Source organism: Salvelinus alpinus, chromosome 6, assembly GCF_045679555.1.
Source record: "Salvelinus alpinus chromosome 6, SLU_Salpinus.1, whole genome shotgun sequence".
Lineage (NCBI taxonomy): Eukaryota > Metazoa > Chordata > Actinopteri > Salmoniformes > Salmonidae > Salvelinus > Salvelinus alpinus.
The window spans coordinates 12,501,814-12,519,499 of record NC_092091.1 but is presented as its reverse complement, the minus strand read 5'-3'; the positions used below and the strand labels follow the sequence as shown (position 1 = coordinate 12,519,499).

Below are 17,686 nucleotides of genomic sequence, written 5' to 3'. Positions count from 1 at the left end.
TCAGAACGCACCCTTGTGGGGCCCCAGTGTTGAGGATCAGCGGGGTGGAGATGTTGTTACCTACCCTCACCACCTGGGGGCGGCCCGTCAGGAAGTCCAGGACCCAGTTGCACAGGGCGGGGTCGAGACCCAGGGTCTCGAGCTTGATGACGAGTTTGGAGGGTACTATGGTGTTAAATGCTGAGCTGTAATCGATGAACAGCATTCTCACATGGGTATTCCTCTTGTCCAGATGGGTTAGGGCAGTGTGCAGTGTGGTTGCGATTGCGTCGTCTGTGGACCTATTGGGTCGGTAAGCAAATTGGAGTGGGTCTAGGGTGTCCGGTAGGGTGGAGGTGATATGGTCCTTGACTAGTCTCTCAAAGCACTTCATGATGACGGAAGTGAGTGCTACGGGGCGGTAGTCGTTTAGCTCAGTTACCTTAGCTTTCTTGGGAACAGGAACAATGGTGGCCCTCTTGAAGCATGTGGGAACAGCAGACTGGGATAAGGATTGATTGAATATGTCCGTAAACACACCAGCCAGCTGGTCTGCGCATGCTCTGAGGACGCGGCTGGGAATGCCGTCTGGGCCTGCAGCCTTGCGAGGGTTAACACGTTTAAATGTTTTACTCACCTCGGCTGCAGTGAAGGAGAGCCCGCAGGTTTTGGTAGGGGGCCGTGTCAGTGGCACTGTATTGTCCTCAAAGCGGGCAAAAAAGTTGTTTAGCCTGTCTGGGAGCAAGACATCCTGGTCCGCGACGGGGCTGGTTTTCTTTTTGTAATCCGTGATTGACTGTAGACCCTGCCACATACCTCTTGTGTCTGAGCTGTTGAATTGCGACTCGATTTTGTCTCTGTACTGGGACTTAGCCTGTTTGATTGCCTTGCGGAGAGAATAGCTACACTGTTTGTATTCGGTCATGCTTCCGGTCACCTTGCCCTGGTTAAAAGCAGTGGTTCGCGCTTTCAGTTTCACGCGAATGCTGCCGTCAATCCACGGTTTCTGGTTTGGGAATGTTTTAATCGTTGCTGTGGGTACGACATCGTCAATGCACTTCCTAATGAACTCGCTCACCGAATCAGCATATTCGTCAATATTGTTGTTGGACGCGATGCGGAACATATTCCAATCCGCGTGATCGAAGCAGTCTTGAAGCGTGGATTCAGATTGGTCGGACCAGCGTTGAACAGACCTGAGCGCGGGAGCTTGTGGTTTGAGTTTCTGTTTGTAGGCTGGAATCAACAAAATGGAGTCGTGGTCAGCTTTTCCGAAAGGGGGGCGGGGGAGGGCCTTATATGCGTCGCGGAAATTAGTATAACAATGATCTAGGGTTTTCCCAGCCCTGGTAGCACAATCGATATGCTGATAGAATTTAGGGAGTTTTGTTTTTAGATTAGCCTTGTTAAAATCCCCAGCTACGATGAATGCAGCCTCAGGGTGTGTGGTTTCCAGTTTACAAAGAGTCAGATAAAGTTCGTTCAGGGCCATCGATGTGTCTGCTTGGGGGGGAATATATACGGCTGTGATTATGATTGAAGAGAATTCCCTTGGTAGATAATGCGGTCGACATTTGATTGTGAGGAGTTCTAGATCAGGTGAACAGAATGACTTGAGTTCCTGTGTGTTGTTATGATGATCACACCACTTCTCGTTAATCATAAGGCATACCCCCCCGCCCCTCTTCTTACCGGAAAGATGTTTGTTTCTGTCGGCGCGATGCATGAAGAAACCAGCTGGCTGCACCGACTCCGTTAGCGTCCCTTGATCGCAGGCATGCGATTGGCGGTCATAAACTTTCCAACGCCAATTTGAAAATAATTCCTCAATCGGATTGAGAAATGGGGAGTAAGGGGGCAAGTATACAACTGTGAAGTTATTGTTGTTGGTGAACCAGTCCCTGACCAGAGCAGCCCGGTGGAAACTAACATTATCCCAGATGACAACAAACCTGGGCTGCTCTGGTCCGTCCTGTACAGTTGCATTATGTAGTGCATCCAGACATATGATAATGTGTTCAGTATTGTAGGGACCCAGGGTGGCGTGGTGATGGAGAACTCCTTGCAGACTAATGGTGGCACACAAGGTGATATTTCCCCCACGCTGCACAGGGTCATTTACAACGGCCTTTTTGTCCTATGACATTTCGGCCCCGACACCTGGATTTAGCCAGATTGAATCCAGCTTCATCAATGAAAAAGAACTCATGAGGCTGTGCAGCTGCATCAAAGTCCAGGACTCTGTAACAGAAAATGCACGCGCTGTACCGTGAATATGGTGTAACGCAAAAACACAGGACTACAATGTCTACATTTTCACACAAGGATGGGGGTGGGTTGGGTCAGACACATTCAGTCAAAGCTGCAAGCTACAGGCAAGGCAGGTGCCCCCCCACCCCCAGTTTGGGGGCACCTGCCTAGGTCACATGCTACTTTGTCTGAATGTATCTATGCAGTGCCAATAGGGCACAATCTACTGCCATTACTGTATTACAGTATCGTACAGTGACACTTACTTGAACATAGTCATAGGTCTTTGACTAACGCTGTTCCTCTCAAATGGAACCCTGTACAGCTGCTTCATCGTAAGTTGGTGTTGACGCAAGATGCGGCAGAGTGTCGACCTACTGACACGGTTGATATTATGGAATGTTGTGTGATCTGCAATGATTCTCTCGTAGTTGATGTAGGCGGATGGTGTTGCTTGTCAACACTAGACTGACAATGGCCAGTTCCTGTTCATGGTGAACAGACGTTGCTTTCCACTCTCAGGAGGTCGTCTGGCAGTTCTGTAGAAAATGCAAGAATGTGATGTCATTGGTTAGGTTCTTTTTTACACACTGTACACAGAAACATCAAAACTGTATTACATGTACTTCACAGTACTATACCTATTTATTTTGTTCAATGAGGAGCATAGACCTAATATTGTAGGACTACATTGTATTGTACTGTGATGCAGAATGATGTGCAACAATTGCATAGTCTAGTGTAGAAAGTTAAGGACATACCTGTTCTCCAGTCTATATGTCCGTATTATGAATGCTACCGTGTAGCGACTCAGATCGGGCTAGACTCTCTTCCCAGCCTCCCTCATCGTCAGGCCATGATTTATGACATGGTCCACTAAAGTGGCCCTAACGTCGTCGGAAATATGTCTCCGTCTATTGCCTGGTCCCTTTCTTTGTTCTTGTTCTTGTTCTCGTCCTCCTCCTCCTCCTCCTCTCCCTCTTCCTCTTCCTCTCGCTCTCACTGCCTCCATGTTTGCAAAGTTCTCACAAAAGAGGTGAGCTTACCTGAGGTCTATTTGTAGTGCTAAGGCTCAGACTAATTGGTGTTCAATTACTGTATAAATGTTTTCATGTGTGGGTGTGGGTGTTGCCAATTTCAGGTATGTTTTGCATTTTGAATAGAAGTGTCTAATGTAAGAAACAGTGTGTAGTGTTTTGCAAGTGTCTTGAAGAATTGCAAACAAAGTGCAAGCAAAGTGTGTTGGAGAAATGCAAACAAAGTGCAAAGCAGAAAAGTAGTTTGTACTTTTGGTGCCTTTGCTTAAGGCATGTTTGCAAAAGTTAAGGTGTTGATGCTTTTGTCTAAGCATTCACTTTCAGTGTAAGCAATCTGCAAAAACTGTAATTAAAGCTAGTGCATGTCTGCTGCCAGTCCTGAAGTCTTTGTAAATGCTTACATAAGAGCATGTCGAAGTAAAATATGTTGTAATGTCCTTAATCCAAAATGAGTGACCTTGTCAAGAGATATGGACCTCTTTGGTTAGAAATACACCGGTGCAAACTATATACCCTCCCTAGTGTTAAAAATACCATATGAGGTGTTATTGCAAAACACTAAAAGTGTTAATTCCCTAACACTGACAAAGGGTAACAGCGTCAGCACTAAGCACAGTGTTAATTTAACAATGGAAAGTGTGAACCCGTATAAACACTGGCCCAGTGTTAAATGATTCACTCTCAGTGTTGATTTAACACTGGAGAATTTGCTGTGCAATAATGTTTTTGTTTTTTTGGCATCAGACCTGCTGAATTCTCACTTGAAACATTGTTTTTGTGTTTAATAGGCTAAATTCCACATTCTGTTATTAACATATGAGCCCAAAGTGATCTGTTCTTGCGATTTGTAGTCTATAATATTTCAGATTTACACATGATCATCTTTCACTAAGTAGTTTGTGAACTCATTTTTCAAAGTAACTTTAGTTAAGTACACTACATGCTTCTTAAGGGTAGATTTTGTGCAGCTTAACTTTTACCAGTGCGAAGTAATTGGTAGCTTGGTAAACTATATTTTCAGAGTAGCTTCCCCAACACTTCAATCCAGTGCATTCCATAAAATTAAAGGATATGAAGCATGCGTTTTTACTTACCAAAGTAGCACAGTGTGGTCAAAGAACTGGTTACCACACTACAAACATAGTTATTTTTTTTTTAATAATAAACTTTGCTGTTTTAACTACCTGTGATATAATATACTGTTTTGTACCAAAGTCAAGTGAGTTGCTGTTGTATGTCTTTAATGTCAAATGAAGTCCTCAGACTATGTCCATTGACTGTAAGTTACTGGTTGTGACAGTGGTTTAGCAGGATTCGGGTCCCATTCTCAGAAACTCAACCATTCCATTTAACACACGGCATGGGCCATCTAACAAACCAAACATAGTCATGTTTTTGTTGGGAAGTTGGGACATGAGGGTTGTAAAATGCGTATCAGACAGAGATATGTTGCTTTTCAGGGCGTAATAATTGTGGAAGAAACAGGCTACTGTAAAACTTTTCTCCAAAATCCAAACTTGTCAAATGTTAACGGTGTTAATGCATTTATCAGAATGGCTTACTACTTCCTGCTACAGTGTGTACTGTACTTCAAACTAAAACATGTTGGTTTGTCACTAATCAAAATGGAGGCCAAACAGAAGTTACTTGTTTAAAGGCATTATTACCGTATCTGGTATTCAAAAGAATACCCTACAGTCAGTAATTGTAAGCAGTTAGAACAACAATCCAGAAGCTAAATTACAATTCAGTCACTGTGTAAGCATTGATGCAGGCAAGCGAGCCAGGGAAACACAAATCCTCCGGGACGTTAGAGTGAACGAAAGAGAGGGAAGCAAGGGCCTTGTATTGGGGGGTGAAAACCTTTGTTCAGGGGTTGGTTCTGGGGGGACACAACTAAGTGGAGGAGACATGCTCTGGTGGTCTTTTAAGGGGCCCAGGGACAGACTGCCAAGGGAAGGAGAGTCTGCACGAAGTTTAGAGGGTTTGGGTGTGGTCTGGGGAAGAACAGAGGAATGTGGGAAGTGAAGGAATAAAATGGGCCTGGCTAGATGGCCATTGAACACTTCTTCCAGATTGTTCTTTGTTACTCATCTGATTAGAGGTGTTTTGTTATTTACTTGAGACCTAGCGGTCTTGTGTGGGGAGTGATTTTATTTAGATATTTCAGACGAGATGTGTTCGGCTGAAACTTACAGTAGTCCCATAGCAGTGGACTCCTTCCAATAACAACATTTAAAACACTTGGTATGAAACGGGTGGTTCCGGGCACACAATCTGATTGGTCAAAGGTTAAAGGTGATTTATAGAGTCCCCATAAGTTCATTCAAACCTTTATGCCCTGTCAAATGCAGTCTGAAACTCATTGGCTTTGGTTTGTCCTGCTGTTTTTAATATTTCTATAGAAATGGCAATATAATAAATGCTTTTTTAAATCAAGTTCCTCCCTATTGTCTTGACAGTAAAAGTAAGTCCCACTACATTCTTTTTCACCATTTTTCATTTACTGAGTAGTGGCCATCATCCTCTTTGTTTTCCTTCCAGTACAAGACGAAAATGTTAAGAAATTAAGGTACACTTTTTGTGACACACAGACATGCACACATTTAAAGTTAATCAGAGAAAACAATGCAGACTTATTTCAGAATCAATTCCAAACCTTACAGCCAGACCCCATGCTAGTCTACTCTTGCACTCAAAAAGCACTCAGGCAACAATCACAAATATTCAAGGCAGTCCATGAGGAATTTACTGAACCAAAAGCAGACTGAAATGTTGCTTCAGTTTAGGAGCGTTTTAAGAAACCCAAGCAGTGTAGTATAACGACAAGGACACAGCCTGCATATTGTGTGTGCATTCCGCCGGAAGTCCAGTCTTTTCATTTAGAGGAGTAGGGCAGGCTGCGATGCTCGTGCATAGCACCGGTAATATTTCAAGAACAAACATATACTGCCATTGCTATGTAATGTATTTTCCAAAAGGGACTTGCAATTGTTTCTTCAGTCACCCTGCAAATCTGAAACCTTTACAGAGATAAAAACAGCAAAACAACAATTACAGAATATGCTGTGCATTTACGTGCAAGGTTTTACCCTCTACTGACCCTGACCAAACACTGTGACCACAGACATTTTCTGATTAATGCAATGTTGATGTTTAAGTGTATTAAAGCAATTAAAATTCCTCTGGGTCCTCATATGGCGACAATACCACCAAGGACCCAAGTAAAACTAAATAAACAAAATGTTAATATTTTAATTAGCCGTCAAACCAATGGTGAAACATGCCGTAATTGGTCTCAAGTCTGAGACTGGACATAAATGCTCCCCAATATTTGGGCTAATGACAGAAGAATACTTTCAACACTCGCACTTGACACTGTATCGACCATTGGACACTAATGTTTCGAAACATCATTCCGAGGCGGATGTCAAAACACTGGCGCTACGTGATCAATGACATCCAAAGCTTCTTTATGTAGATTGATTTGTGGAGAGGAGTGAATGGACTTGATATGATTGTCTTTATCCGATATCAAGTCCATTCACTCCTCTCCACAATGATTCTTTAGTGGAAGACAGCGTGTGGGTGGTCAAGACTCCATCATTCCGGAGTGAAGAGGTAAGTGTATTGTGCAGGGTGCTGCAGAAAAGACTGGATAATGATGGAAAATATGCCAACAGGCACACCGTGCTATCACAGTGAAACAGGTGATTATCATACTTCCGGATTTCTGAATGTGTATCGTTTGTTGGGACAAGTTCCAGTCCCTTCCTTGGTAACCAAGTGTAGCATACCTCTCTATACTAATAACAAAAGCAGCCGTACCTAAGTTTCCATGCTTTTCCGAGCAACACGGAAGAGCGGAAAAGATGGGTTCATGCTGTGAGAAGGGTTGAAGGCCTTACATTTAAGATACTCTGGGATACATTTGTATTTAGCTTACATTTCAACCAAACCGACTACACTGCTGCGACTGGGTGCGATTGACTGAAGATCGGAGTTGTCCTGTCTCGGGTTCATTGGAATAACTGGGGAGAAGACCTGCCTCAACTATATTTTTCGATAGCTCAAATGGTTGGTACGTTGACAAGGAAGGAGGTCACGATTGTTTGTGAGCAGAGGATCACTGGCTTGAGCCCGGTATGTGGACAGGGACAGTGGAGGAAGTTGATGATGTATAAAGGGCTTTATAAATACGTTTGATTATAAGGCTACTGACTACCGACAAATGTACCAACAGCAGATGAGCAACTGACATATATATATGCATATATACACGAGCTCGACCAGAGTGGAGAGTTAGCCTAACTCAAGTAAACTCAGCTTAGGCTTTAATAAGGTCACCTATTGTTATTACCACTGCCCCTGATGTAGACATTATGAACAATGTCCAAACAGAATTGAAATAGTATCTAAATCAAGGGAATCTAATCAAGTCTCTTTTAACAACAGGTGCCCTGGATGCTGCAGCTGAACAGATAAAAGAGGTAGAAGCCATTCATGTCTAAGCTCTACACAGGATTGATTACTGGTTGATACATCACAAGGCTGTCATGCCTTGAGGAATTATTGGTGCCTAGAGATGGTGTCATAGCAGATAAGTGATTTACCTTGGTGCTGGCTGATGTTGGGGCAAATTGATGGCCAAGTCGGCTCCAAACAAAGTGAGGTATGTCAAGCACGTGGATTAACTACTTGGGATTCAGAGCTTTTACATGGATGGAAATATCCAGGTTTGTACACTGGGGGAAAGTAGTGACACAGCAAATGATCCAGTGTTAAATACAGTATATATGGGACTATATGGGTCCACATTTAACACTGGTCCAGTATCTATATGGGTCCACACTTTTCAGTGTTAAAGGTCCTGAACAGTCATTCTGAAAAGTACTTTTCTCTCATGGCTGATAAAAAATTCAATCAAATGTATTTATAAAGCCCTTATTACATCTGATCTGTACAGCTGATGTCACAACGTGCTGTACAGAAACCCAGCCTAAAACCCCAAACAGCAAGCAATGCAGGTGTAGAAGCACAGTGGCTAGGAAAAACTCCCTAGAATGGCCAGAACCTAGGAAGGAACCAGGCTACGAGGGGTGGCCAGTCCTCTTCTGGCTGTGCCAGGTGGAGATTATAACAGAACATGGCCAAGATGTTCAAATGTTCATAGATGACCAGCAGGGTCAGATAATAATAATCACAGTGGTTGTAGAGGTGCAACAGGTCAGCACCTCAGGAGTAAATGTCAGTTGGCTTTTCATAGCCGATCATTCTGCGCCAACCCGGACAGAAAGATTACGTCAGTGACTCAACCCACTCAAGTGACACACCCCTCCTAGGGGCGGCATGGAAGAGCACCAGTAAGCAGAATCCCAGTGGAGAGAGGGGAACCGGCCAGACAGAGACAGCAAGGGTGATTCGTTGCTCCAGTGCCTTTCCGTTCACCTTCACACACCTGGGCCAGACTACACTCAATCATAGGACCTACTAAATAAAGGTTAAATAAATAAAACAATTATTGGCCAACGTGCAATCATTGGAAAACGAACTGGACAATCTATGATTAAAACTGTCCTACCAATGGGACATTAAAAACGGTAATATCTTATGTTTTACCAAGACGTGGCTTAACAACGACACGGATAATATAGAGCTGGCTGTCTTCTCTGTGCATTGGCAGGACAAAGAAGCTATGTCTGGTAGATGAGGGTGTGTGTCTTTTTGTCAATAACTGCTGGTGCGCGATGTATAATATTATAGAAGTCTCAAGGTATTGTTCACCTGAGGTAGAATATCTCATGATAAGCTGTTGACCACACTATCTACCAAGAGAGTTCTCATCTATATTATTCGTAGCTGTCTATTTACCACCACAAACCGATGCTGGCACTAAGACCACACTTAACGAGCTGTATAAGGCCATAAGCAAACAAGAAAATGCTCATCCAGAAGTGGCTCTCCTAGTGGCCGGGGACTTTAATGCAGGCAAACTTAGAAATAACTCTAGACTACCTTTACTCCACACACAGAGACACATTTCTGGGCTCCCGAGTGGCGTAGCTATCTAAGGCACTGCATCTTAGTGCTAGAGGCCTCACTACAGACACCCTGGTTTGATTTCAGGCTGTATCCCAACCTGCCGTGATTGGGAGTCCCATAGGGCGGTGCACAATTGGCCCAGCGTCGTCCGGGTTTGGCCGGTGTAGGCCGTCATTGTAAATAAGAATTTGTTCTTAACTGACTTGCCTATTTAAATAAATACAAAGTTCTCCCTCGCCCTCCATTTGGCAAATCTGAGCATAAGCTAAGGACCCTGGGACAAAACACCTCACTCTGCAACTGGATCCTGGACTTCCTGACGGGCCACCCCCAAGTGGTAAGGGTAGGCAACAACACATCTGCCACGTTGATCCTTAACACGGGGGCCCCTCAGGGGTCTGTTTTTAGTCCCCTCTTATACTCCCTGTTCACCCACGACTGCGTTGCCAAGCACGACTCCAACACCATCATTAAGTTTGCTGACGACACAACAGTGGTAGGCCTGATCACCGACAATGATGAGACAGCCTATAGGGAGGAGGTCAGAGAGCTGGCAGTGTGGTGCCAAGTCAACAACCTCTCCCTCAATGTGAGCAAGACAAAGGGGCTGATCGTGGACTATAAGAAAGGGAGGGCTGAACAGGCCCCCATTAACATCAACGGGGCTGAAGTAGAGCGAGTCGAGTTTCAAGTTACTTGGTGTCCACATCACCAACTAACTATTATGGTCTAAACACACTATGGCAGTTGTGAAGAGGGTACGACAACACCTTTTCCCTCTCAGGAGACTGAAAAGATTTGGCATTAGTCCCCAGATCCTCAAAAGGTTCTACAGCTGCATTATCGAGAGCATCCTGACCGGTTGCATAACCGCCTGGTATGGCAACTGCTCGGCATCTGACCGTAAGGTGCTACAGAGGGTAATGCGTACGGCCCAGTACATCACTGGGGCCCAAAAACATTGAAATATTCCATTGTCTCTGTCAGGTCCGCATTGGGTAGACATCAATAGAAAAATAGGAAATTACTATGAGATAATTAAATGTTTCAGTTGTGTATATAACTATATAATTGTTCATTCTTTAAAGTCATCAGATCCTCTCTGCTCAGGCAATAGCGGCCAAACAGTCGGTGTACTCCCCATACTTTTCTGTCTTTAGTCATATTATTTAGGTAGGCTAGCTGCAGAGCTGACTGACAAAATAATTTTACTAATGCATACTTTCACAAACTGTCTCTTGTTGTTGTGTTGTGTACATTCCTTTCTCATGCGGTCTATGCGGTCTGTGTGTATCTAACCTAACGTAGCAGGAGTAAAGGTATATCCATCTCTGTCCGAGACGGGAAAAAGTGAGACTGACTAACAAATCAGAGGAGACCCCCCGGCTGGTAATTCGACCATTATAATGAGTTTAGATAGCTGGCCGCTAAACTAACTAAGCAGAATGTTAGCTGACATGGGCTAATTCACTATCACTGACTGACTTAACAAGAGGAAAACTGCTGATGCTCAACCAAATTCTGAAAATGCTTACAAAAGTAAATTGAGACCCCCGAGTATTTAATTAATCCGAATGCCTTCAAAAGGGGTGTGGGCCGTCAGTTGCCCAGCTCTGCTCTACAAAATGCTGTGTTAAAAAGCACGGACACTTTTGTAGCTTAAAGAGGCTTTCACAAGTGATGCTGTGCATCACTTAGTTGGTGTAGTTACCACCTTGGTTAAGTTACCAACTTTTGTATTTACTGTGTACAAACATAACATGATGAACAGGAATGACATTTACTCTCACGGGTGGCCAAAAAGACCTAGCTGAAAGCCATGCACCCAATAAGCCACGCCTATTTTATCATCCCCGTTTAATCTTCCTCCTGACAGTTGCTGCAGACTGGTGGGAAAGTGTCTCACTGCATCTATTCAACCTCGACTGAAAATGCTCTATTCAATCTGTATCACTGAAGCGTTACAGATAGTGCGCTTGAAATTTAAAGGAAATTCCCTATTGAGCCAGCACCGCTCATTTTTTACATTTCAATCATGCTGTAACGCAATATGGATTGAACCGAGCCCTGAATGTCAGTCTCATACATCTGTAGTCTGCAATACTTGGCTGTGGTCCTGGCCAAAATAGCTCCAATCACAGAACCATTTTTTTCAGCTCCTCTGTGTCCTGTTTTCCTATGTGTCCTGTTCTACTCTGTGTACGGTTCTCCTCTGTGTATTGTTCGCCTCTGTGTCCTGTTCTACTCTGTGTTCTGTTCCTCTATGTCCTGTTCTCCTCTGTGTATTGTTCGCCTCTGTGTCCTGTTCTACTCTGTGTATTGTTCTCCTCTGTGTCCTGTTCTCCTCTGTGTCCTTTTCTACTCTGTGTCCTGTTCCTCTATGTCCTGTTCGCCTCTGTGTATTGTTCGCCTCTGTGTCCTGTTCTACTCTGTGTATTGTTCTCCTCTGTGTCCTGTTCTCCTCTGTGTATTGTTCTCCTCTGTGTCCTGTTCTCCTCTGTGTATTGTTCTCCTCTGTGTATCGTTCTCTCACACTCTCTACATATTTAATTTGGTTCCAACAAAGAGAGCAGGAGCCGAGTCCATCACAAAGCTCTCTGAACACAGCCCTATGCCTCCTCGCAGACACCACACACAGCCTTGACTGTTTCAACGCTGGACCACAGTAAAGAGTCGGAGCTGAGCCTGTGCCCTAAGGTGAAATGAGGCAACAGACACAGAGAGAAAGGCCTCAATTGTCTCTCCAAGGACAGGAAAAGGTTGAGAGAACTTTCATCAAACACATGACAATACAAAGCGTGCTGCTCTCCCCACTACGATCATACTGTACTAATGGAGGAATGGTGCATGTCCCCATGGTTCTGAAACATCCATGACCTGATAGTTCAAAGCCACTAGTGGACCTTTGGACCCACTCCGTCTCTCTCTCCGCTCTCTCTCTCTGAGTCACGGACAAAGGCTTTGTTCATCCCCCACCATCTTTGTTGGTGATAAAAGAAGAAACTGGAGCATTGTTCCTTGGAGACGTGCTGTACGTCAGGCATTGTAGCAGCTCTCGTGAGAGAAGCATGGCTACAGACTTTGGACCCTCATTATGAAGGGACACAAGGCATCATTGATTATTTACCCGTAATCTCCTCTGACGTGGTCTCGCTGTGATGAGCCAAGTTCTACCTTTGGTGTGGCATGATACTCTTGTTTTCGCTTAGTTTTCTCTGGTCACATTTAGCACAGCAGTGAAGCCTAGTTCCAATGGGGTCCCTTTCTGAATGGATACCTGTCTTGACAGTGACAAAAAATACAACATTCCATTATAAGATATTCTTCCCTTTATTACAGTATATGCATGCCATACATTATAATAGTAATTTAATAGAGATTGTGGTTTACAACACATGTATGTTTCTTTGTAGCAAATACACTGTTTTAGATCCAAGGCAAGAAATACAGATACAATATTATTGATTTCAAAGCACTTTTGTTTCCAAGTAAACCTACTTTAGGAGTCACCTTCCGCTCACAACAGCACACTAAAATCAGTGACCTATATTACTACCTCACCTGAACAAGAGAGGGAAATGAGATAATGTAATCAAATACCTTGAAGATACTGTATGTTCCACCAACAACTCATTAAACACATTCTTATCTATAAGTAACAGAACACAATAGTAGTTTCTAATATTTTAACAACCCATTAAATTGGCAGCTGACACAAAATACTGATTATTTTTATTTCATGCATGGTGGTCCCATGTACACTATGAATGTTGCTATGAGATGAGTTATAACCAATGAGTACCATTTCATGAATGCTGCCAACATGTACATGTCCCCGAGTTTCGGTGTTTTATACTCCGAGAATGTCAGTTCTGTAATTATTAGCAGCAATTCTGTTTATGCTCAGATTTTTGGGTATACATTTAATGTGTGCTTTGGGATATAGGGACTGATTTCAGCAACCCCTCCTTTGTCTTGTGTGCTTTTAAGTCTCAGGCTGGAGTGAGTGGTCACTGAGACTCCTCCAGTGCCTGTGCACCCAACCCCTCCGCTCTGGATCGTCCTATAAAGCTCTCTTCTCATACAAAGCTCTCTTCCATGTTGGAGCACAGCAGGAAAGAGTCCACCAGTCTGGGCTTGATCAGCTGCTGGTGGTCGGTGGCCTCGATGCTGTCTGGACACCCCGCCGCCAGCCTCCTCAGGGCAGCCTGCAGAGCACAGGGAGAGGGGTGGATCACTGAAGACATTCAACACCTATTTAATCGACTGCACTGTAGCGTATGACGTAGCACAGAATAAATCAATATTGATCACTATAGATATAATTCAATATAGACTACAGATCGAGATATTGCTGATTATCAGATATAAGTCCTTCAGCTATGTATTGATGGGCTGAGGTTTGACTGACACTGTGCAGTGCAGGACTGCTTCAGTATTCTGTGTTACAGTACAACTGAGAGGGAGCATGGCAGTATGAAACAAGACTACAGTTCTACTCCAACAGGGGAATGTCAAATATCTACTACATATTAGTTAACAAAATGTTCTCTGAAAGCCAACCGTCTTTGAAGGCTCGTTCAACACTGACAAAATCTCCATTATAACCCCTGGCAATAGTGATAACAAATAATCCTATTAAATGTACTTGAGTATAACAAGCAGTGTAAAACAGTGAAGGAGAGAGCCCTTATGTGCAAGAACCGTCCAGCAATATTAATTAAGCCTCTGACTCTTTTACACAGGTCTAAAGAGCTCTTTATCTAGCCTGTGATCTGGCCTTATCAATTATGATCAGGCTGACTGAATGATAAAGGATGAACAGGAGTAGGTATGATATGTTTAAACACAACCTGCTTCCTTATATAGTGGGATCTCCTTATGGTGAGAAGACTGGTTCAGTCCAAGGACTGCTGTCTTTTTGCCCCGTGGATATTAACCTCTCATTAAGTTATTAGACACACTTATGCACTGGAAAAAATGTTATTAATTCAAACACATTCTCAGAAATATAACTATTGTAGACAGACAACCATACAAACACTTATTTAAATACACCTACCAGACATGCAACTAGTACAGAGTCACTGTTGTTCCGCTCCGCTGGTGAGCGACACAGTTGGATTAGTCGAGGGACAGCTGGAGAAATGGAAGACCATGGTCAGTTTAGAAACTGTGTTGTCCATTGACCTACACAAAGTTCCTACCATAGGAGGCTGCTGAGAGGAGGACGGCTCATGTCTGGAATGGAGTCAATGGAATGGTATCAAACACATGGAAACCATGTATTTGGTTGAGTTCGATTACCATTCCATTAAATCCATTAAAGCCATTACTATGAGCCTGCCTCCCCAATTAATGTGCCACCAACCTCATGTAGTTCCTATGACTAATGTGAATAAGAGCGTAAAAAAGGGTTGAAAAGTATGGGGACTGATTTGACCTGAGGAAACTCTTCCCTAGGAACACATTTCCACCCCAGAGTGAACTTCTATTGAGAGTGGTACACACATGCGTTCATCACACCAAAATGCTGTTTGAGATAAAGATTTACAGCGTTAAAATACTTAAAAGAAAGGTCATCCTAGTCGAGTTATTGAATGCAAATAAGAAGAGATATTATTTGATATTATTTGTTACTTTTATTTCTTATTTGTATTTTCTTAAAAAAAAATGCATTGTTGGTTAGGGCTTGTAAGTAAGCATTTCACTGTAAGGTCTACACCTGTTATTTGGCACATGTGACAAATACAATTTGATTTGAAGTGGTCTAAATACTATCTGCTTAGGTAGCAGAGAAGCATATGGAGTAGGGGGATGTTGCCCCTAGACACTGATCTTGGGGCAGTTTAGCATTTCCCCCACTAATGGTTAAGATTTGGATTTGGGGAGGCTGATCCTAGATCTGTACCTAGGGGAAACTTGACCCCAGAGCGAGGGCCTCTACCTTGCAGCTGGATGGCTGTTTGGGCTATGTCCGGGTCTCTGCTCAGACGGGCCAGTGTGACAGCGGCTTTCTGCTGGACCCTCTCGCACGCGGCGCCCTCCGATGGACTAGAGGAGGACGGCTTCTCACCCAGCAGCTGGAGCAGTCTCTCAACACCTAGCAGACACAACACACAACACAGACAGACAGGGGACGTAGACACACAACACACAGACAGACAGAGGATGTAGACACACAACACACAGACAGACAGAGGATGTAGACACACAACACACAGACAGACAGAGGAAGTAGACACACAACACACAGACAGACATAGGAAGTAGACACATCACACACAGACAGACAGAGGATGTAGACACACAACACACAGACAGACAGGGGACGTAGACACACAACACACAGACAGACAGGGGAAGTAGACACAACACACAGACAGACAGAGGAAGTAGACACAACACACAGACAGACAGAGGAAGTAGACACACAACACACAGACAGACAGGGGAAGTAGACACAACACAGAGACAGACAGAGGATGTAGACACACAACACACAGACAGACAGAGGAAGTAGACAACAACACACAGCCAGACAGAGGAAGTAGACAACAACACACAGACAGACAGAGGATGTAGACACACAACACACAGACAGACAGAGGATGTAGACACAACACACAGACAAACAGAGGACGAGAGAAACAGGAGAAAAAGACTAATCAAACATGGAGTCAGGGGCTTTAATACACACATCGACAAGAAAGAGTCAGTGGACAGAGACTAAGAGGGTTGAGGAAGCAGGCAACATGGCAGAAATGTGGGTTTACGTTGTCATCTTGAGGATTATAAGAGAATTGCAATAAAAAAAATGTATCTCTGATTGTCATCTCTCTGTCATCTCCCTCCTTTGATATTAATCAATGTCTCTGTCATGACCAGCGAATACATGTGTGGAGATGTTTAACATGATGTTAGTCTCATTCACATACATCAAATACTGGTAAAAACAGGTTTTTGCGTACCTTTCTCTTGCAGGACTTCAGGTGCAGACTGCTCCAAAACAGAGAGGTTTGCCAAGATGGTAACCACCTAAACGGACCACAGTCAACAGGGCATACCAGAGATTTGACAACACTCAACACATTTTAGCATGCCTCCTTGTAAAATATGACAGTGCTGGGCATGAATTACTCAAATTCTACAGTACTTTGAATGATGGTAAATCTGTTTTTATGGAATGCCCTCTTAGGAAATTAGGAAGATATGGCAGGTGTGTTTACATGAAGGTGTTTACATACATATGTAACAGGGTAGGTCTCCTCCCTCTCCCGAGCGCAGCATTTTAACCAATCACTCTACTGAAACAATGGTCTTGGTTGAGCAATGATCTACATATAGATCAGCGTGTCCTCTACCTGGTCTTTAGAGTAGGGAGTATCAACTCTCTGGCGGTCTTTGCATGCCTGGAGGAGGATGTGGATGGCGTTGAGCTGGAGGAGGATCTCACAGGCCATGCTGTCGAAGAATGTGATGTTGGCAAGGGCAGCAGACGCCAGGAGGAAGACCTCGCCGCAGGAGGCACTCCCGCACAACTCTGGAGGAAACACACAAACATTCATCTTCAAATATCACCGTGACCTCATGGACCTTACATTCATAGCTCCACCTTTGAATTTGAGTGGTTACATTTCTGCATCCCCGTCCCAAAACTAAGTGAAGGAGCTGCCCGTTCTCTTGTTTTTCCTTTAAAGTGTTTCAGAATGAACACGCTGATCTAGCCATATCAAAGCCCTGCAGTAGAGCAGCCATGCACTCACTGATGAGAGCGGTGACAATGTCCTCCATGCTCTCCAGGAAGCTGCCCAGGTGCTGGGTGGAGGTGTGGTGTGGCGAGGTGATCTGGGCCACCACCGCCGCTGCCTCTGCCCTCGCCGACTCAGCTCTGTTCTCATCGGTCAGGATGTCTGCCAAGCACAGGATCCCGTCCACCTATATGAAGGGTGACGCATATGCATAGCACACAATGACAAGCACATTCTGTTATGTCCAATCATCTAATACTAAACATAAGGATAATACGCAAGGCAGTTAACCCACTGTTCCCCGGGCGCTGAAGATGTGGATGTTGATTAAGGCAGCCCCCCGCACCTCTCTGATTCAGAGGGGTTGGGTTAAATGCGTAAGACACATTTCAGTTGAAGGCATTCAGTTGTACAACTGACTAGGTATCCCCCTTTTCCTTTTCCTCTCCACCAGGCTACACACACACACACACACACACACACACACACACACACACACACACACACACACACACACACACACACACACACACACACACACACACACACACACACACACACACACACACACAGTACAGTACAGTACAGTACCACACACACACACACACACACACACACACACACACA

The 17,686-nt window shown here is 44.0% G+C and overlaps 1 protein-coding gene across 1 annotated transcript in view; it reads right to left on the bottom strand.

Moving 5' to 3' along the window:
* Nucleotides 1-12,622: 12,622 nt before the first annotated feature.
* The window catches only part of LOC139577524 (protein inscuteable homolog), a 78,355-nt gene continuing 73,291 nt past the window's right edge, over nucleotides 12,623-17,686 (bottom strand). The window contains exons 8-13 of the mRNA XM_071404567.1: nucleotides 17,075-17,246; nucleotides 16,673-16,851; nucleotides 16,280-16,346; nucleotides 15,256-15,411; nucleotides 14,371-14,447; nucleotides 12,623-13,516 (exon numbers count right to left, since the gene is read on the bottom strand). Coding sequence (XP_071260668.1) covers nucleotides 13,388-13,516; nucleotides 14,371-14,447; nucleotides 15,256-15,411; nucleotides 16,280-16,346; nucleotides 16,673-16,851; nucleotides 17,075-17,246 — 780 coding nt within the window. The 3' untranslated portion in view covers nucleotides 12,623-13,387. The remainder of the gene's footprint in view (nucleotides 13,517-14,370; nucleotides 14,448-15,255; nucleotides 15,412-16,279; nucleotides 16,347-16,672; nucleotides 16,852-17,074; nucleotides 17,247-17,686) is intronic.